The following is a 23463-nucleotide window of genomic DNA, read 5'->3' as shown; positions in this document are numbered from 1 at the left end:
TTGTTCCAAAGCGTGACATGAATCACTTATTAACAAGCCTAGTCTCTCCTACTGGTTACTTTCTCCATAGTAATTGGAAGCTTGACTGGCTTACTTTTAGCAGGGTGTTGGGGGGAGAGGTAGAGCTGATATCATATACTAAAGAGGTAAGGTTACTTTACCACTATTTGGAAAGGATTCAAGCTAAAGGGAGTATTATACTAAAGAGTTCAAGCAAAAAACAATAAATAATATGGTGTCCAGTTAATTTTTACTATACAGTACTCCCCCCCCCTTGCTGCTGGATTAAAATTGTAAAATAGTTTAGTGATAGTCCAGTATCAAGGGGGAGGAATTCATTTTGAGAAACTAATTTTTTTTTCACTTGAATCCTCCTGGGTTAATCTTTAGTATACAGTACTTTCTCCCCATTTGCCGCTGGATTAAAATTGGAAAATACTTTTCCAATTTTAATGATTTTAATCCAGCGGAAAAGGGGGGAGCATAGATGTCAGGTTCATCGGCTCACTCTAACACAAACTACCGGTAATTAGTAGCCTATCAAAGCAATGAGTGGGTGAGCTATCATGATTCGATCACTGATTCATATCATGCTTTGGAACAATCAGTCGAGCTAGTAATATATGCTAAAAATTAACCAAAAAATCACATCTTTTTTGATTATTTTGCTGTTAAATTCCTTTCCCCCCCAGAACATTATCAGAATTGTTCTTGAATATTTTGTTCACATTTTCTTTGGATTTTCCATCTACAAAGACATATCATTGAAAAGGTCTTTACAGGGAATTAAGGTTATGATAGGGTTAAGATAGGGTTATGATAGGTTAAGGTTATATATGCATTAAAAAGACTTGAATACTGCATTAAAAAGACTATGCTAATAAAATATATTAAAAAAACATCATAGTAAAGTTCATTTCCCATAAAAGCAATAAGAAAAAAATTATAAAAACAATGTGTTGTATTATGATGTACCTATTTATGCACAAAATGACTATCCTCCACCATCATTTGATACAGCAAAATTTGATAATCTTCAGAGCATTATGAAAACAAGTCCCAAATACATTCGAGAAAAATGTAAATGTTAGTCAAAAACACAAAAATCTACTTAGAAGCAGAAACATATCCACACCCAACACTGCGTGTGTGTACATGTGCATGCGTGCGTGTGTGTTACTGATCAGTGAATCATTAAGAGGGTAGATTGCTGTGGTTCCCAAACTGTGTGTTATAATATAGCATTTTTTAATTCCAAGTGAGTACAACCCTCACAGGTTTTCAAACTTTTGGGAACCTGTGGTGGATTGAACATAAACAAATACTCTTCTCTGTGCTACCTACTAAACCTACCTCCATGATCTATGGGAAGCAAAAGCAATAATTTTCATGTTCTTTTGTTTAGAGGCTGGATTAAAATGTATGTGTTTAAAAAAAAAAAAAGTACAGAATATAAAATTTTAGTATATAAATATAAAGCTGTATTGTTTCAAATCCACAGTGAGCAAACCTGCATTTGGAAGTGTGTGTGTGGGGGAAGGGGGGAGTTACTGTATTAACCAAAATTAAATAGATGAAACTTTTAATTATACAATAAAGTAAATAATCTTTTGTTGTCAAATTGTGCAATTTGACTAACTACTATTGTGGCACTGACAATGGATTTCAACAAAAATATCAGAAGCACTTTAACAAAAAGCAGCATAATGTGATGTGGCATGCAAATGAGTTTCATGAAATGCACTACCCTCCTTTGTTTCTGGATACACATGATCAAATGAAAATATATATCACTGATAGAACCCCGTGAGCTGTCCTGGCACTATGGTACATGTCCATGTACGCTATTCAGCAAACTTTGAATGCCCAATTGTCCCAGGTATTTTTAATTTTCCACTTCCTTGATTGTGGTACCACACCATTGGTATGTTATTCTTGGATTATTACTACCCATATACAGTATGTATTTGTCAATATTAAAATTCAATTGGCACTCTCAGCCCATATTTGGATCCATGATCATATGGTAGCAGACACTGACTTAAGTTCAGCTCTTCTGACACTTCAAGATGTAGGTCCAAAATTGAACAGTAAGAATGGACACATACACTTTTCAAAACCATCAAAAAACTAATTCAGCTGGTTCCAAAACTTCTCTCTAGCATATACCATATTTTCCAGATGATAAGATGCATCCATGTTTAAGTGCTTACTAATCAAAATAGCATAAAATTAAGCTTTGACTCATTGTATGATGCCATAACACTTCACCCTTACTCATTACTGATATTATGGTACAAACTTTTACTTTCTTCAAAGAGTGCATCATCTTTATGGCCATTCAAGGACATTGCTGATTCCACATTTCTTGACTGTCTCATGCTTCCCTAATTCCAACTAGTTTTTTTAACCAATTTGCACATCTGGGAAATGATTGGTCACTTCATTCAGTTGGTGTCAAATCACAATTTGGTATCTCCATCCATTTGAGCCACTTCTCACACATGAATACTTCAAGAAGCTTGTTAATTGAGTTGTCCAAATAACTACAGTTGGCTAAGGTCCAAATAACTACAGTTGGCTAACAAAAAGTACAGTTACTAAATTAAATATATTGTTACCTGTAATTCATGGGGTACCCCCATGAATTACAGGTAACAATATATTTAATTTAGTAACTGTACTTTTTGTTGTCTATGTTGTGTGCAACATGAAATGGTCACAATAAAAGCTGGCTTTTGGATGTTTTGACTATAGCTGTCTTGACTATAGCTGTTTTGACTTTAGCTGTCTAGTTATAGCTAAAGATAAAGATACTGCCATGCGCACCTAGTATACCTTTAGACCATAATATGTAGGGGATTTTAGAGTTTCCAAGAAGATATGGTATATTTCTTTTAACATTATTTGTCCTCTGATATGGCAAAAAACATATGGATAATAACAATTACAGAATGCATACAGTTTTCAAAATTTTCGCTTTTAGTGATATTTGCAATTAATAACAAAAAAGTCAAATCCCCTGATGACCATCCAATTACCAAATTTTCAATATAAAAACTTGATCTTACAAGCTTATGCTCAACCTCAGCAACTCTACAAGATGTTACTTTCTATTTTTTTCCTTTTTTTTTTTTTTTTTTTTTTTGTTTCATTTTACTTTCTTTTGAAAGTAAAATGAAAAAGAATGAAAATTTTTAATATGGTGCTTTCTTTGTTTTGCTAATAGTACATCATTATTATATTTAAGCAAATTGAGGAAAGAAATTTAAAATAAACAATTAATTAATAAATATTGAAACTCACAACTCTGGTAAATTAAGATCTGGACACCTGGATTTCAGAATAAAGAATATTGACATTGTATCACATTTTTCTGTCATTGCAGAACTACTTTGTTTTTACTGTGCTATACATGCTTTAAAAAATAAATTGCGGTTTGCACGTTATGTAAAGAATCCATCAACGCAACTAAGATACAAAAAAAATGGTCACAATCCTTCTTTTATATCATTATATGTATGAAAAAATCACTCCTGATTTATATGACACTTCTGAGAAACACGTACAGGAACTCCCCGACTTACGTAAGGGTTGCATTCTGCGGAAAGTTCCGTAAGCCAGAATTTTCCCCGTGCTTGTGCAGCACTCGCAACTGTGCTTGCTGAATTGATTGAATCAAAAAATAAATGTTCGAAGAACATGTAAATAGAATTATTTATTGTGTGTATTTATTCAATTTTTTTATCTCATGTGCAGGAAAAATTACAAAAGCGTACAATTTAAAAATTATAAAATTACAAAAAAAGAGGAGTCAGTAAGTTTTACCTCTCGAACATCATTGCCAGAATTGACATCTTCAGCTGATAAGTACACCGCTGCTGAGGATGAGGGCTGTGTAGATTTAGAAGTTGTCGGCCGCTCCACCTTACGAAAGAACATATTAATGGATGACTGGATGGTGGCTTTTTTCTTTTCATCATAGATTTCTTTGTAGCAAGCAAGCATATCATTCACCCCTCTGTTAACTTTTAAGAATCGTTTGCTGTCAGGATCCATCTTCTCAAACCTCGCCATTGCCGATGCAATTTTACGAAATGCCATTGCTATCTCTAGTGATGAAGCATCTTAGCTCCTCATTTTGTTCATCCTTAGCTTCATCAGCATTTAATTCTTTCACTATCACTGCCTGCAAGTCGATAAGTTTTTCGTTAGATAATTCCTTCTCTTCTTCCTCTATTTACATCTCCACGACTTTGGCAACCTCCAACTGAAGTCTCTGCAACCTTTACAATCTTATCTGTAACCTCTTCACATAATTCGTTTTTTTTTTTTTTTTTCCAATTATTTGAAGCCTTTTACGTGCCGTCAGCATATTTTCTTCCATGCCATTTAATTCTGCCATCTAAACAACTTTTAGTAATTTCTGCCCAGCCCTTATTAATGTTTAAGATGCCGTGGTAAATATTGTAAGATTTCCAAAAGTCTCTTAATGTAAAATTTTTCTCATCGTCTACTGCAGACAATGCCTGAGCAAATGTTGTGCTCAGGCATTGTCTGAGTGGGCTTTTAAATTCAAAATAACACCCTGATCCATAGGCTGTATGAGTGAAGTCATGTTTGGCGGTAGAAATATGACTCTCACATTCAAATTTAAATCATCTAGATGCGTGGGATGTCCATGAGCATTATCTAATAGAAGCAAAATCTTGAAAGGAACGTCGTTGTATTTTTCAACTTCGGGAATGAAGCAGTATTTAAACCAATCCTCAAAGTAAACGCTGAGAGTGAAAGAGAAAACCCAGTTTTTTAGAAGCAGAGGAAGCAATATTCGTAATGTGCTTGTGCCAAGAGAGATTAGAAGTCAGGGTAATCCCCAAAAGAGATATATCAACTTGCCTAGAAATCGGAGTGTCACCAAAGATAAGCATAGAAGCAGAAGGATCGTTTTTGCTAGATATAAGACGACTGAGTTTTAGAACAAAAAGATTAAAAAATTTTAGAAGAAAAAGATTAGAAGATTAAAATCATCTAAGTTGTCTTTACCCCACTGTAGAATTACTTGGAGATTCGGCATTTAAGGAATTGGTAGCGGATATTAGAGAAATTGAAGCTGATTGAGCAGGGCAAGGTTTCTCAAAATGGAAAGTGGAATGCAATGTGCTATCAGCAGAAAAACTATGGGTAGGATTGACGGTCAAAAGAAGGTCATTAATATACAAGAGGAAATGAGTAGGGGAAAGAACTGAACATTGGGGGACACCAGCATTAGTGGAGAAGTCAGAAGACAGAGAGCCATCTACCATCACCTTCAGTGAGTGATCAGAGAGAAAACTGGATAACCAGTTGCAAAAAAACAGTTTGTAAACCATAAGATGTAAGCTTGTTTAGAAGACCTTTATGCCAAACACGATCGAAAGCCTTTGAGATGTCTAGAGTAACTGCTTGTGTTTCACCAAACTTTTCCATTGAATTAGTTCATAAATGGGTAACATAAGCCAGAATATCACCAGTGGATCGATACTGGCGATTGTTGATCCGACGGAAGGCTTCTAGGTAGTTTAAGAGTTGGCAGTTAATTGATTTCTCCATTACTTTAGAAAGAGTAGAAGTAATTGCAATGGGGCGATAATTGGATGGGAGGGATTTGTCACCCTTTTTAGGAACTGGCTGGATATGAGCAAATTTCCAAGCAGAAGGAAAAACACCTTTGGAATAAGAAAATTAAAAAAGGCGGCAAAGAACAGGAGTAAGTTCAGAGGTGCAGGATTTGAGAACGTGGAGAAATACCATCAGGACCTGGAGCTTTCGCAGCATCAAGATTCGTCAAAATCCTTCGGACATCCTTTTGGCGGAAGACCACAGGAGGCATTGAATGGAGTGTGTTGGAAATGGTGGGAATGGAAACTGAAGAATTCAAAACAAGCCAATTACGATATGCAACATTCTTCTCCCGAATGGCCTTAGTACGTTTATTGGAAAACCAAGGTTGGATAAAGGACGAGATTTTAAAGTGGAGTGTGGGATAAAGGATTCCATTAGTACCAGAATAATTTTACTGACAAGATCTGAGCAAACATTGACATCAGAAGTTTTGAAACTGTAGTCCAACCAAGGAAAAGAAGAAAAGAAATCTCTCAGGTCATCCCATTTTGCATTCTTGTAATGCCAAAGAACACAAGGTTGGGAATAGCCATGAGATAAAGGCCCCATTGGGGAAGAGACAATCACCAAGTTGTTATCTGAGGTGCCTAAATCACCACTCACTTCGACCGTGTACTTAGAAGGGTTGTTTGTCAGAAATAGATCAAGCGAGTTGGCTGTATGGTTAAGATTGTGTGGTATTCTTGTAGGTAAATGAACAATCTGTACAAGGTCATTAGTAATTGCAAAAGCCTCAGCATCTTGACCAGCTGGGTCGGTGTGACTAGAAAACGGAAGCCAGCTGGAGTTGTGAACATTGAAATCACCAAGGAAAATTACCTCACTGCAACTTGACTTTCTCGGAAAGTTTAACCGAGAAAGTCAAGTTGCAAAGAGAGGAAGTCGAAGAGCTTCAAGTGATTAGTGGAGTTGGGAGAATGGTAGACACAACAGATGAATTTGACAGAATGAGGTAGAGAGATTTTGAGCCAGAGAAAATTGAAAAGAGGAGATTCCAAATTACCAAGTCTCTGACAGGGAATATCGGAATGGACATATGCACAAGTACCACCTTTGAGGCGAAAAGAATCATACAGCGAATAATTTGGGCAACTGAGATGAGCAGTAGTTGAATCGACTGATAACTGAGATTATTCTGTCAGAAAAAGTACATGGGGTTTGGCAGACTGCAAGTGGAAATGGACATCGTTGAGATTTGAATTGAGACCACGTATATTTGTGAAATGAACTAGGAAGTGTTTTGGAAGTTTAGATCTTTTCACAGATAAATTTACTCTATTAGTTTGACAATTCATGGTGTATTCAATAGTAAGAAAAAGTGGGAGGGGCATGCAGTATACCCCCCATTACTCCAAAAAGTAATGAAATTTTTGGATATGGCGTACACATGGTAAGAATATCCCAGATCCTTGACATAACGTGGCCTCGACAATGTCCCCCGCATACACACTACTCGGACTCCCTCCAGTCACTGTCTGGCAGAGTAGAGGTAGCAAGATTATACACTAGCTCATCTGGAAGCCTCCTAAAGAGTTACCAATAGGTTCGGTCCAGTGTACTAACTAGCGGCCGGCCTGCGAACGCTGTTTTAGAGCTGTACCCTTTAAATGTAAGGAAGATTGGATCTTGCCATGATGTCCATCATAACCTCAAAAGTCATCAGTCATACTGCATGATTTAAGATATGGGAAAGGGTTGACTGGAACTTAGCTCTGGAGACTAAACATGGGTTCCACCACTTCAAGGCACCTCTGTAGCCAGGTGGGAAGGAGCAGCAGTGCGTAGCACACGCTTCTTGATTAGACCGGGGTTCAAGCCCGTCACTACCAAATATGGAGGATGCGGAAAGGTCAGAGAATGACCACTGCATATTCCCGGAGCAATATGGCCTTCATTGCTAATGCTCCTAAAAAAAAAAAAAAAAAAAACCACCACTTCAAGCCTTCAATAAGCAAAGTGGTGATATTGCACCGGTTGATGAGAGTCATCTACCACCTAGTATTGCCTGGTAACACAGAGGAGCGGCATTCCTCTATGTTGTGTGGGCGTCACACCTCGACCCCTGCTTACGTTGGTTCCCACCTGGGTGGTCACCCACAGTGTGCTTGTGCATGGGGGTTATACCTTGAATTACTAACAGTCCCACCATCGTGAAGGTGCAAGCAGAGGATTTGGTTGTCACAGACCATCTGGACTTTGCCAAAATTGGGTCCACTTGACTTGAGTGTCACCCGAATATCAGTTCCATCAGCATTTTAGACTCCCAGGTAACAAGTACAGCTTGTCTTGCATATCTGAGAGAATGTCTGTGACAACCTCAAGGATCGAACATACATTGCATCTTTGGCAATGTATGTTCGATCCAGTATTTTTTTCCAATACAGAGCAGTCCCGTCAGTGTTAAAAATTTGCTGCGTTGAATAGCATCAATAATTTTTTCCAACACATCACAAAATTTCTCTGCAGCTGCAGAATTGGCACTGGCGATTTCACCGCATACTTTAATGTTGTGGAAACCAGTGTGATGCTTGAACCTATTAAACCACCCGTTGTTTGCCACGAACTTGGGTTGGGATTCACCGTACTTGTGCTTAATATCTTTATAAATACTTGTTGCTTTTGCTTGAATGGTTATTAGACTCAGGGGCACTCACTTCTGAATCTTTTCCATCCATATTATTAATAGCTGTTCCATATTCGATATAGCGCCTGAATGCTATTTTGTGATCACTATTGACTTTAAGTGCGTTGATCGTTTGACATGTTCTTTTATACGTGCACTGTTCTTTAAAATAGTGTTCACTGTTGAAGCAGCGAGACCTAATTCCCTTGCAGTAGATGACAAACTTTGTCCTGCTTCGTACTTCATTTTCATCTTCATTTCTAAATCAATTTTGTTTGGTTTCCTAGCACCTGCCAGCACTTGCATTTTCCGTTGGTCCCTTTCCTTTCACCATTGTAATAAGTAAATAGGAATGAAGAGAAGATTTTGAAAATATATATATTTTTTTTATATGATTGAAGATTTCAGTGAAGGGGAACACATTTCGCCATAATAGCGTAAAAACCCACACAATTGCAGTTATCAGTATTATCACAAATGCAATAAGATCGAGTTTACTACCTTTTAAAATGCAAATTGTTTTTATTGTTTTATGGTCGTGACCTCCAGAAACGTGCCTTAGAAAAATGTCACAAAGGCATTCAAAATTGATTCTTTAACAGGAACATATGATAACGATGAAAGGGTAGTGCAATTTCCATTATAAATATTACCTTTTCGAGAGATAAATAGCTTATTAATATAGCGAAATTTTCAACTTCCAAGGACTTGGAACAAATTACAAAAAAAAACAATGTGTTATTGGGTTCGCATTACAATATTTTCACGATGCCTCCATTTATTCCTACAGGATGCAAAATACGTTTTAAGTTTGCACCGGTCGGCAAAAACTTATGTAAAGTTGAATTTCTGTAAGTCGAGTATTATGTAAGTCGGAGAGTTCCTGTATTTGTAAATCAGGAAATATCACTGTAATTTTTTATATCCTTAAAATTGGGTTTGTCTTTATTTTCATTGTTTTGTTATTTTTTATCATTAATATCCAGTGTAATCAGATTTTATTATTATTAGTTTTCTTTATCTTTCATTTTTTATGGGGTGGGGGCGAGTACAGGTTTCATGATAGCAAGTCTTATTGTATAATGTTTTTTTTTTTTTCTTTATGTACATTGTACATTTGTTTTAAATTGGAATAAGTATTTTTTGAATTATTTATTCCAGGATGCAGATTTTTTGTCAAAAAATAAAGGAAGATTTATATGGAGAGATGTATCTGGCTTCTTTTTTATCTGTGAAGGTGCGGGTGTTCAAAATATTTAAAATTGAAGGCTTTAATAGATGTAAGTTCCAGTTTCACCATCTGATTAATCACATAGAAAGAGAGGTTAAAGCAGCAATGTAAGTTCTCATTTGAAACATTTTACATATACAGTGCATGTTTATTTTATTATGTTTTTATTTGAATAACAGGATTGGAGGGTTTTTTTTCTTTTTTGTCTTCATTACTGATACTTTTTGTGATGATTGAAATATTTGTTTCTAGTTTGAGAATTGCATTATTTGATTACAGAAAACAAATCTATTAAACAATTTCCTGAATGCATTATAGAATATTTATCCTCTTAAATATATTTAAATTAAGATTCTCTAACATCTGTAAATTGTAAATGTTAATAGCATGGAATTAGCTGGTCTTAATCACAGGAATTCAGTCTGCAAGAATAATCTCCATGCTATTGAAGAATAGAAAGGTGAAATAGTGGCTGCTGTGGAGAATGTCTCCAAAGAAACATTAACTACAGTTGTGGTAAACTTCAATTGAAATCTACAAATAGTCTTGGATATACGGGGATCACATATTTCAATATGTGATACCTGTTTTTTTTTTCCTGATTAATAAATTTGTTTTTTTCTTGAATAATAATGCTAGAAAAATACATAAAAATATAGGCATTCAAAACTATTGCATCTTTTTTTACACCCCTGCATATTAGCAACACCATGGAGATAAAAGTGGGTTTTTGTTTGGACCATTAAATGCAATCTAGCCATTACCAGTTATATTCAGGTTGCGCAATACACAGGTGTGCAAAATTCAAATGGATTTCTGGTTTGGAGGGCAGAAAATCTTGGACTGTCTTGAACTTATAAGAGTGTAGTTTCAGGATCTTGGTGGTTGTTGTTGTTTTCAGTTCTGTCTTGGATATTTGTAATTGCCTGGACACCCCTCTTGAACTCTATTCTCCTATGGATGAGATTAAAACATGCAAAAAAGAACTTTTAATATAATTAATGGAGAGCAAATCTTAATTTTTGTTAATCAGTAGGATAAACTTTTTCAGTGTTTGCTATGATAGCTATTTGTTTGTATTTTATTATAGGGCCTTGAATAATCTAAAAGATTATAGCAGTGAGTGTTATGCTACAAATTTCCCTACATTGTACAAGTAAGTTTATATTAGAAGAATAATTCAAACAAGTATTTCATACCTCTGAACATAAATGATACTTTTATTCATAATATAACTTCTTAAAAGCATTATGTAGGATTGATAATTTAAGAATTAACACAATGCACACTATAAATTCCAGCTGGAACAAGGTATTGCTGTGCACCCCACTCCTCCCACACTAACTACATTATTAAACTCCTGTTAAAGGATTTAATGGTAGGAGCCATTAAATCCTTTAATTGTTGCACCTGGGGATGATGCTTCCATTGCAACACTCTCATCCTGACCCTGACATACAAGCACATAAAAAATATTATATTCTAAGGCAGTGGTTCTCAAACTCTGCATCGTGACACCCTGGGGAGGCACCATAATTTACCAGGGGCATCGCGGATGATGTAATAGTTTATGTAAGATTTCCATGGCAAATATTAAAAATGTATTAACAATGATTTTTTTTCTATTAGATATCTACTACTATTTGATCTGTATTATTAATGTAAATAATTATAGAAAATATTTAGGGTATTTTTGATGAAGAGAACACATCAAAACATATTAATAATTATTTTATTAACATATTAAAAATAAGAAATTGCATAATTATAGATGTTTTACTTCAAGAGAGGTGCCGGGAAAATTTTACAGGTCAAAGGAGGCATGGGCTCAGAAAGTTTGAGAACCGCTGTTCTAAGGTATTCCTTGAGCAGCATGATGTGTAGGTAAACTGTGTTGTTTGAAGATAATAAAGAAAGCATTAAAAATCTACATTGGTATTATTATGTTTATTTACAAATTGGAAATATGTACATAATTGGGGTCAAACGTTTCATGATATATATTGTTACCACTTCTTCAATGACATACAGGTTTGGAAACCATTTTAGGAAGGACATTGATCTGTTGGAAAGTGTGTGAAAAAAGAGCAACTATATTAGTTGAGGGCAAAAGGATATTCTTATGAAGAAAGACTATTCTTTTATGTTCTGTAAATTTTTCCACCTCTGGAAACGAGATATCTGCATGTCGACCTGATTGAAATGTATGACTTTAAAACAGTTAAGTAAACTAAATGCTGATAATTTACTCTTTCTCAGATGACACACATGAGGACATGAATTTAAATTTAAAGAGGATAGTTGCATAATATGTATAGAAATTTGTATAAAAATAGATTTGTATATATGTATAGCAATACATATGGAAATTTACATTCAGCCAGAGAGAGAGAGAGAAAAAATACTATTTATGGAAAATACTATTACTAACTCTTAAATAATGTACATAAATAACACTCTTTGATATATATATATATATATATATATATATGGTGCCTCCGTAGCCAGGTGGGCAGGAGCAGCAGTGCAATACACACACACTTCTTGATTAGACCGGGGTTCAAGCCTGTGACCACCAAATACGGAGGATGTTTGTTTGTTGTTTGGTTTTTAGGAGCATTAGCAACTAAGGCCATATTGCTCCGGGATATGCGGTGGTCATTCCCTGACCTTTCCGCATCCTCCGTATTTGGTAGTGACGGGCTCGAACCCTGGTCTAATCAAGAAGCATGTGCTACGCACTGCTGCTCCTTCTCACCTGGCTACAGAGGCACCACGGAGGATGCAGAAAGGTCAGGGAATGACTACCGCATATCCCTGGAGCAATATGGCCTTAGTTGCTAATGCTCCTGAAAACCAAATAACAACATTTATATATATATATATATATATTTTTTTTTTTTTTTTTAATTTTTTTTTTTAATTTTTTTTTTAAATTCTGCTGAAATACATATGGATGAAAGTCATTATGTTGATATTTTTTACAAACACAACAATCTAAAAATTGTTTGCCATTCGTTAATGTGTTATGTCATCCCAATGCTTCTTGTATAAATTGCCAGTTCCAGAAATTTCCTTTTGAGTTCTCCATTGCTAATTGTCAATAAGCTAAATAATATTGTTCATGAATAGTGGGGCAATCACATACTTCTGACAAATTTTTCTATATGGTTGGAGTGTGGCAGAAACTTTTATAGCTCTAAAGTGAAATCTCCATCTTGCACAGTCAACTCTGGATGGTGCCGGAAAATGGATTGCCAAATTTGGGAAGTTTAACTGCATTTTTTTAATTCTTAACACTACTATCATACAACTGCTATCATACTTGGAATGCAGTAGCTTAATTTAAGTTCATAACTATATGAAAACAAAGTTTGTATAAAAAGCGTCTCTATAAGTCAAAAATTGCATCATTACTCTTGCACTTCAGTAAAGTAGCACTTTTCTGAAGGGAGAGGAATATTGCCATCTGTTCTTAATTAAGCACCACCCAGATGTCTGCAATCTCTGAAACAGTGTCTGAAACTTTAATGCAATCTGTTTGCTTTTTCATACAGCTATGGGCTTAAATGGTGCTGTTTCACCATTTAAGCATATAGCTCTATGTTGCACTACCTGTATATGAATTATATATATTTCCATAGCTCTTTGCTTAAGTTTATATGGTCCATGAGGCTTGTCACAGACATTCTTCTAGGCATGACAGGCTAGGGCATGCTACCTTGCCTAAAATGTTGATGAAACTGATATTCGGGAGTCCCAGTTGTGAGCCAATTTCAGTGAAATCTGGTCTTCTACACCACTGTTTGCGCCTTGCTCGATGGCAGGACTTAGTAATCCTGGAAATGTTCCCCTCCTCCATTTGTGCAAGGTCCAAAACACTGCATCTGGCTTGATGGAGGTGACCACCCAGATGTGAACCAATGTAAGCAGGAGTCAAAGTGTGGCATCCACATCACACAATGGGATGCACCCCCATGTCACTAAACAGTACTAGGTGTTAGATATCACTCATTACCTAGTGCAATACCTCCACTTTGCTTATTGGAAGCTTGAAGTGATGAATATGGAATTTAACTGTTAGTTATTCATAATTTGTTTTTAGGTGTGAAAGGACTTGCCATCCACACAAATTTAAATCAATTTAAAGCAATTGCTAAAAGAAAAGAAAAGAAAAGAAAAAGTCATTTTACATTCAAAATGTTTTAAGTTTTTCACACACACAACCTTGGTGCTCTTATTTTTGGAAATATATTTATAGCAGTTCTTTCTTTTAGAGTGAGTTGTGTAAGAGATAGTTTTCCATTGCTGCTGTACTGGTCTTGGAAGACTTTTGAAATGTGGAATGTAAGCTGCAAAACACAACCAAGTAAGTTTTTATTATCCTTTCTTTTCTTTTTCTTTTTTTTTTTTTTGTTAATCATTATTTGTAACATAGTTTTGTTTACGTCTCAGTTTGTTTTTAAAGTGTACAGGATGAATGTGGAATTATATTCAAGGGGTCAAGGTGTGGCATCTACATCCCACAGAGGAGTAGCCCTGCCTTTGATAGTAGACTGTTCTCACACCTAATGAATGCTACCACTTTAGGAATGTTTCCGTATTTTGCTCCAGCCTCTCCATTTCTGCTATGCAGTATAAGTCATGTCTTTTGAGGTTATGATTGGCTGATCAGTGAGTACAGTTTTAAAGTGTTTTTTTTTTTTTTTTTTTGTTCAGGTCAACCACTAGATAGTTCACTGGACCGAACCTATTGATATTTCTCTAGGATGGATCTAGAGCAACTATTAGATAATACTATAGGAATTTAAGGGTGTATTTTATTTCACAGTGTGTATGTGAGAGAGAGAGAGAGAGAGAGAGAGAGAGAGAGAGAGAGAGAGAGAGAGAGAGAGAGAGAGAGAGAGAGAGGGTGATAGGAGAACAATGAGACATACTATATTAAAGAATTGAGTATACCTTGCTTGAGTTAGCATATCTTCATCACTTCATTCTCTCTCTCTCTCTCTCTCTCTCTCTCTCTCTCTCTCTCTCTCTCTCTCTCTCTCTCTCTCTCTCTCTCTCTCTCTCTCACACACACACACACACACACACACACACACACACACACACACACACACACATCCCAAACTTTTATTTCATCTTCATTAATAGGTAATAAGCAAACTAATAGAACAAAGTTATCTGTGAAAAGAACTGCATTCCCCAAAAAATTTCTAATTAATTTCCCAAATATACATTACCAAAGGATTAGGAAATTTTTTAAAAAAACTTCCTCACCTTCACCTTTAATTACATTATTTTTATAGTTAATACTCTGTGTAATGTCCTTTACAAACTTAATATTTTATGTTTTTACATGAGTACTTTTATCATTATAATATAATGTTTTTATAAATATAATTTAATTTTAATAAACAAGTTTGCTGTAAGATACAATTATATATGGATGACATTCGAGAATAAATGTGAAATTTTAATGTTTTCTTTTTGATATCTGTTGTTATATGGCTGTTGCAGCGTTTGCAACAGCTATATTGCTGCTTAGTATAGTATAGTGGTATATATAATCCTGTCGACTGTGGCACCGGAAGGCAGTGAACCAAGGATTTCATTATAAAGCAGATGGTTTTTATGTAATTTTGAATATATTGGATTGTGATCATTTATAGTTCTTTTTTAGTGTCTTGTAAAATTGGTTAGGAATTTTAATTCAGTCAAACTGATTCAAAATTTTCACTTTAAGAAGTTTATATACTGTTATTTCTAAAAGTAGAGACTTCTTTTAGACTCAGAATATCAATATGAAATACTGAATGCTTTCTAAGATTATTTATATAGATATTTACAGATATAGAATGGCATTTATTATTTTTAGGTTACTTTCCTGAAAATCAACTTTATATTGTTATTGAATATGAATACTGTGGAAAATCTTTAGAATCTACTGAGGTAAGAATGATTTTGTCATCACGTATAATGTATTTCTTGTATACGAAGTTAATGTCAGATGCAAGTTTTGAATGAGAATTGGGTGCTGTATCTTCTTCTTTCACTTTTCACCCTTATACTTAAAAGATATATGGAAATTTTCTATTGTCTCTTAAACTTAGAAAACCTGGTACGAAAATGAACAAAAATGTTTCTTCTTTTTTTTTGAGACCCATATAGGTCTCGAAAAAAGCATTTGTCTCCTTTTTTGCACCAAGTTTATCCTTATATCCCATTTGTATGGGCAGGGACTGCGGGTTTTTTGGCCATGAGTAATTCGTGGTCATGATTTCAAAATTTTTTAATAAAAAGTTAAATGCAGAGAAATATTATTCCATAGTTCTTGAATATGAATTATTCATGTTGTTTGTTTGTTTGCTTTTTAATAAAAGTTCTTTTTAATTGTTTTAACTTACCTTATATAGTAATATAAGGTAAGTTAAAACAACTATGATGATAGTACATCATAAATAAAACGTAATTAAAACAAACTTATGATGATAGCTTTATAGCAGTTTTCAGATTTTTCTACTTTTTTTTTTTAATTAAAATAACTTTACTTGACAGATTACTGATTCCCGACTCTGTGTAAGTATTTTGTTGCAAATAGCCTGTGCTTTGGCAGTAGCAGAAGAAGCTTACCAATTTAAACATGGAAATCTTCATGCCAACAACATTCACATACAGCCATGCTCATCAGTAGTCCTTAAATATTGGCTAAATCGCAGAATATATTCAATCGTCACATGTGGAATCAAAGCTAATATTACAGATTTCACTTTTTCTTCTGGAAATTTTGGTAAGCCATACAAAGTTTCTGTTTTAAAATGTATGATGTAGGTTCCTAAGAAAGATATAAACCTATAATGCAAATACTAATTGATACAATTTTCTCCATTAATTTTTCCAGTTTTCAGTAACTAATTTAAGTGCAGTGCCGATAGAGCAGTAGTAGAATATCAGATTAGTAGTAGAATTATCAAATCACAACTTTTTTTTTTTAGAGTGAAATCAAACATAATAGTTAAAAAATAATTATTACTCTGTGGTCAAGTTATATTTATGCAGACTTTAAAATTGGAACCCTGTTGTAATTTAAATTTCTTTAATTACTTTATAATATAATACCAAACTTTATTTAATATGCAATTTTAGAAATTAGGCATAATTTCTAAATTATTAACTAATACTCACAAAATTCCTGTATATCATTGACAGTACCTTGTACATTGTCCCAGAAGCCTTATCACATTGTTAAGTGAACTTCATGCTGGATTGTATTACAACCCCCAGGTCATTTTCATCTTCAGTAGTGTTCATCAGCAAATTTTAAAATGAAACTTGTGATACCTCACCAATATCATAAATGAAAATTAGAAACAGTAATAGCTGTAGCACAGAATCTTGAGGAGCTATGCTCGTAACACTGGTCCATTTAGAGCACTGCCCAGTTATAACCACTCTTTATCTTCTATTAGTTAACCATTCCTTTATCCACTATAGCAGTCTACCCACCCCCTACACCAATACCACACTTCTCTACTTATACAGAAAATATTCATCTGAAATTATATTAAAAGCCATTCTGAAATCTAAGTAAATTATATAACTACTATCCTTGAAAATTGTACTTTAATGCCATTAGAACCCTTGAATCTTCTTTCTTTTATGAAAATCCCAAACATGAAAGGTAGCAAAACCTATAGTACTTATTACCGTGCATGGGTTGGAGAAGTAGGGGATGGGGGGAATGCCGGAAACTTTGCTCTAGAAACTAAATGGGTTACACTGGTTGATGAGAGCCATCTACCACCTAGTATGCTCTCATTAACAATTATCAATGAGTTCTGTCCTTTGTATGGCTATTGTTGCTGTGTGTTTGCTGTGAAAATAGAAATGTGCTCTTGCATATTGCTCTCCAGCCACTTCCTTTTCTTATTCAGTGTAATATAACATTAAAATATACAGTTAGCTAGACCTATGCGTATACAGGCAGTTCCTGCTTTACGAGTTTTCACTTTACGGGTTCCCGGATTTATGAGTTCTTTTTTTAAATATCAACAGAATCAAAATATGATCATTAATTGCAACAAACAAATGCCAAGCATTCATAAATACGGCATTTCAAACCACACGCATAGCTATACAATACAGTACTACTGTGTATGTGCATTTATTTGTTCAGGCAGAAATAAGGAGAGTGGTCAAACTCTTAAAGAATTCCATATTTTAGATGCAATCAAAATAATAAAACAAGCCTGAGCCTGGGACAAAATTACAGAGAAGAACATGAGGAGTGCTTGGAATAAACTCTGTCAACAGTTTATTGATAATTTTGAAGGATGTCAAGAACTAGCAGTGATCGTACAAAATGAAACCGAAGCAGTCGTTAATATTGCTAACCAATCGAAGCTTGAAGTCTCTACAACTGGCGTCACTGAGCTGCTTCAAGCACACAGTAGAGAGCTCACAAATGAAAACTTCCTTGAAATGGCAAAATCTTCTTCCTCAGAAGCTGAGGAAGAAGAAGATTTAACAGCTGAAACTCCTGTTTGCTCCTTCACTCTCAAAGGGCTTAATGAAGCTTTTCAGCACATAAAAAAAGCAATTGAGATTTTCAAGTCACAAGATTCAAATTTGAAGCGCACTAGAAAAGTTGCTACAGATTTAAAAAATGCTTGTGTACTATCATGGAATTTATAAAGAAAAGAGAAGACTGTCTTGGAAACAAATGACTCTTGAAGCATTTCCGAAGAAGGTGACTCCTTTTGCTTCCAACAACAAGTGTCAAGCCAACAACGAGTGAATCAACGAGTGTGCATTTATTTGATGATGATGAAGAATAAATATTTTTTAACATTTGTATGACATAAATAATTTCTTTATTATTATAATTTGCTTGATTTTAAAGGCTATGTTTTAATTTCTTTTGATAAATAAATCATTGTTTAAGCATAAACTATTGTTTTGTTGATCTTTATTTAACATTAATATGGTCAAATTTCATTGTTGAGAACGTAATCCCTCTTTTTAACATTGTCTATGGGAAATAAATTCCCAATTTACGAGTTTTCACTTTACAAGCGTGCGTTAGGAATGAATTAACTCATAAAGTCAGGAACTATCTGTACATATCAGAGAAGTGGAGGGGGAAGAGAGAGAGAGAATACTGAATTGTAATAATGACAAAAAAAAAACAATTTATAGTGGACATTTATTTACAGATAATTTTGGATACAGAAAAAGTGAAGAGGACCTGACCTCAACAGAGAATAAATATGATATAAACAATAAGTAGGTATATTCAGTTTTTCTAATTTTTATATCAGTAAAAACAAGTGTGTAATATCAGTATGATATTTCTAAATTGCTATTCTTAATTTCTAAGTTGATGTTGCTATTTAAAATATTTAGGTGTGGTAAATAATATACCTCATGTATTACCTCATTAATTTTATCATTATTATAGAAAGGAATTATGGTTCATCTGGGGCAGTGGGTCTTCAAGGGTTTTTTTTTTTTGTAAATATATAAGCTGATTTAAATTGTCTTATAGCCATTCTTTTACTACTGACTTAACTTTTCTAGAAATACTGACATCTCAGCTGTTTTAAAGAGTTGTTCAGTAATGAGCTATATTCACCTAGGAAGAATAACCCTAGAGATATGTTCTAGTTTTTGCAAGATAGCTCATTGTGTGATTTTGGTCGCCATACAGTTGTCATTCTATTAGATATATACATCATCCATTTTCAAGGAGGGGAGGAACCTAAAAAACATTCATGAGGAGATATGTACAGTATATGGAAAAGATTGATTGTCATACAGCACTTTTACGGAGTGATAGAAGCAGTTCTGTGGAGATGCATTAATGTTTGTGAGGCAGAAATTCCATTGTACCTACTGTCTTGAAAGAGGAATTAATCACAGAATGCTGTGATGTAACATTTCACAAATTGGCTTGTGGATTCAATTTGAGTTTGGCATCTGTGTAAAACAGGCAGAACCACTTCTACATACATAAGGTTTTAGTCTAATGGAGTTCTTGACTACTGTTACCTTTCCAGAAGATGCAAAAATAATTCTGCAGAACAACCGTTGACCTTGTGTGATAATCACCAGAATTACTTGGTTTCTCCGACTGGTGACTGTTGAATAAGATCTGGATTAGCATTTTGATTTTGAAATCTCTAAATGTTCTAGCATTCTCATATACTATTCTGAAGGAGGCAATGGTGCAAGAATCTACTGGTAAAGTAACATTGTTAATTTTCTAGGACCAGCATGATGTGATCTTCATTTTAAAAAAATTTACCACACTGTCACCAGGGCATATTACCACAATCCTTCTCCTGTTTACATGTAGTTGTCAGGAAAAAAATCCCAACAAGAAATGTTCAATACTATAGGATTGCAGGGCTATTTTAACACAGTATGAAATGAAATCAAAATTCATATGCATTATCTGCATTTGACTTCAGTCTCAGAGAGACTTTCTGCTCTCACTGAAGACAAATACTCTTATCCATGATTCTGCCCAATGAAAATAGACATGAAAGAGACCTCTTAGAAATACTAGTGAAATTGACTTCATACTGACAAACAATAAAACAATATTCACTGACTGTTCAGTCTTAAACCATTTTAGTGTTGAAAGTGACCATCAGTTACTGAGAACAAAAGTCAAAATTGATTGCAAAAAAGGACAAAAGAAATTGGTCAGGGCAACTAAAGTGAAGAAGTTACAAAAGTTACAAAATGTATATACAATTTTATATACATTAACATTCTCATTATACATATATAAAATACTATATTATATATGATCTCCTGGTGCATAGCATTGATGTATCCCAGAATCAAGGGTGGCTCCTAGGCAAAGCCCATCTCCACCTAGTTCATCTGTACAGCCGTAGAACCTCTACAAAGTTGGCTTAAAAACATGTGTGCTGTATTATAACACCGCCGATACAAGGCAGCTGCTACCTGGTGCCCTTCTCTAGGCCCGGGTTTACATTGTCTGTTTGTGCCGAATGCAAAAGTCCCACACCCACCGGAGGTAGTGCAATACCGGTGGGTGCCTATCTCACTTCCTGAACTTGGAGTGAGCGAATAATTAAATAAAATGAAAAGTGAATCACTAGTGGAGAAAATTCCACAAATTATCCTCAATCCACCAAGAAACAGTAATTATTATATAAACAGATATATACAACACTTGTTTTAAATGTGCTCGGTCTCAGAATTCCTGAAAATCCGGAAAACAATATATAATTAGTTTGCATACAATAGACTATGTTTAACTAGAGAAATACCCTTCAGAGAAAGACCACCTGCACATTCAATTAACAGCACATCTAGTCTTTCCGCTAGAACTTCCGAACCTGCTGACATCTTGTCAATAGCAATTAATCTAAATCACCATTGATTAACATAAATCAATGGCAGACAGTAAACAGACGCAATGTAAAAACTTATGAAAGGTGTGGAGATCATTAAACAGGTCACAGTGTCCGTGCACAGACCTGTGATGTTGGTAACCACCAGATCATTATTTAAAACAACTATTGCACTTTTCGGAGGTTTTTCCAGGGAATGAATAATTCTTGCAGAGGTTGGAAAACCCATAATTTTATGGGCCCCCACCCTACCTGCAAAGAATGGAAGGGTTCCTGTTTGCAAATAATGTCAAAAGTTATTTTCAAATGCCGATATTCTAATCTCACCCATTGCCACTCTTGAGTGCTGACCATTTATCTGAAAAACTTTTACACCCTCATATATAACATCACCCAAATTCTTATCAGCCACTCTGTCTGAATTTGAACCATTAACCATTATCACTCATGTTTTGTTCTACTGTCCGTAAGCTGTACCGCTGTCAAGTATTCTGGACACTTAACATCCCTTACAGAACAATTATAATCTCTACCACGTCTCTTACAGTTGATACATTTTGAAGAATCTTCTCTATGGGGACACTCTCCATAGACATGACCACCCTCCGCACAGTGTCCACAAGAAACTGCCTTATCAGAACAAAATTGGGCCGAGTGGCCATACCACTCGGCCCAAAGGAAACATTTGCTTACAATCGTAAACCTACGGAACCTGTGTGATGTGAATCCAAGATAGATTCTATCACTCTCCAGAATATACTTCATCATACGAGGACTAAATCTGATCACCCAATTAACCACTTTTGTACCTGTTCCAGAACTAAATCTGAAAGTCACCTCGTCTTTAACTTCATCCTGTGAGAATCCAAAATCTTTTACGTTTTTAAAGAATAGATCTTCAAGTATGTCCTCCTTAACATAATCACGAAGGACACCATATATTAACACTGTTGGATCTGATAACCGAGGTTTCTCCATTGTAAGGCCTCTCTCTTTCAAGGCAGGAGCAGAAGAGATTCTATTAGCATCCACCGAATTTGTGGTCTCCACAAGGATCCCCTTATTCCTAAGGAGATGAATACCTTTTACTTTCATCTCTTTGTGGTCACGCCTAATGACTTCAGTCGCTTTCTGCTTTATGTCCTGACTCGAACTCAAGGAAGAATCCTCAGTGGGCCTGAGAATAACCAGATTCTGAGGATTAGGCACACCTCTAGGAACTGATAAGGATCTATCCCCACTAACACTGCCAGTCCCCTCTTTGGATCTTGATGTCCACAGAATCAATTAACTTGAGATCCTGCTGCACTATCTCTGCATAAGACTTCTTATGAAGTTCATTCTGGCAATCTAAAATTTGATTTATCTGACAAGCACTCTCCTCCTGATCCCTAGCTTGTACCTCGAGGCGCTCATTGTCCGCTACCAAAGCTATTGTCACCGCCTCCAAGTCATCCAGGAGACCAAAATTCTATTGGATGCTGGTTTGTTATTTTACTTGACTCTTTAGATTATTTCTCCTAAAGCCTTTCTTATCTTAGCCAATGACGCAGGCGCCTCCGTAGCCAGGTGGGAAGGGGCAGCAGTGTGTAGCACACGCTTCTTGATTAAACCGGGGTTCGAGCCCGTCACCACCAAATACGGAGAATGCGGAAAGGTCAGGGAATGACCACCGTATATCCCGGAGCAATATGGCCTTAGTTGCTAATGCTCCTAAAAAAAAAACCAAAAACCAAACCAGCCAATGACACATACACCTCAGAGGCATTTAATGATCCTCCCAAGTTTAAACCATCTATAAAAGAAATTCGATGGTCCTCCCTATTTGGGAAATCAAAAACTCCATAACCCTCACCGTTCTCGGCTGTACTTGCTTGTACTACTTTAACGAGAGACAGGTGGTTCATATTTTCTTCATCATTCATGGTAATAATTTTTTCCATATTTGTTTTATCAGGTTTCATTTTGTCTTTTTCCCTTATTATAATAGTTTTAGGGGTCTTTGATTTCCTTTTACATTTATTCCTTACTGGTGTCCGAGAAGATTCTTTCTCGATAGACACTTGTCTTGTTGCAAAATCCAGAGAGGAAGAATATGTTTCAGAAGAAGATGAATATGCTTCAAATTCCTGGGACCAAGTAATATCTTTGTCTTCTTCGGACATTGTTATTTATAAAAGTAATCTAGATGACAAAAACCAATTAATTCCCACAGTCTATCAATATATATCTATATAGACACTTTTCCCCACCCGGGATGAAATATGCATTAGAGTTGAAGATTTCCCTAAAGCAGGTTTTCAGATCTCAGCCCCTAAAGGACAGGGGGCACCACAAAATTATGCATCAAATAAGTAATTTCACAAAGTTTCCTTTCTTCAAATATAAGATCCTCAACCCCAAAATTAAGAGAGCTATAACCACTTCGAGTTTTTTTAAAAGTAGCCCAAAACTAGCCCCATGTTAGCCTATGGGACTTTACCAAAATGTAAATGCGAATTCTAAGTAATAAAACACTAATATGTCCACAGTATATGATCACATATAAATATTTA

The 23463-nt window shown here is 35.2% G+C and overlaps 1 protein-coding gene across 1 annotated transcript in view; it reads left to right on the top strand.

Moving 5' to 3' along the window:
- LOC150079956 (serine/threonine-protein kinase haspin-like) overlaps positions 1-23463 on the top strand; it is a 46525-nt gene that overhangs the window by 12511 nt on the left and 10551 nt on the right. Inside the window, exons 4-9 of the mRNA XM_090383290.1 lie at positions 9449-9625; positions 10609-10674; positions 13796-13887; positions 15397-15470; positions 16077-16308; positions 18734-18803. Of these exons, the coding sequence (XP_090239416.1) occupies positions 9449-9625; positions 10609-10674; positions 13796-13887; positions 15397-15470; positions 16077-16308; positions 18734-18803 (711 nt within the window). The remainder of the gene's footprint in view (positions 1-9448; positions 9626-10608; positions 10675-13795; positions 13888-15396; positions 15471-16076; positions 16309-18733; positions 18804-23463) is intronic.

This window comes from Mastigoproctus giganteus, chromosome 10 (assembly GCF_048544385.1).
Source record: "Mastigoproctus giganteus isolate SK-2022 chromosome 10, ASM4854438v1, whole genome shotgun sequence".
NCBI lineage: Eukaryota > Metazoa > Arthropoda > Arachnida > Uropygi > Thelyphonidae > Mastigoproctus > Mastigoproctus giganteus.
Note: the sequence above shows the minus strand (reverse complement) of the source record. Positions and strands in the feature narration are given on the sequence as shown.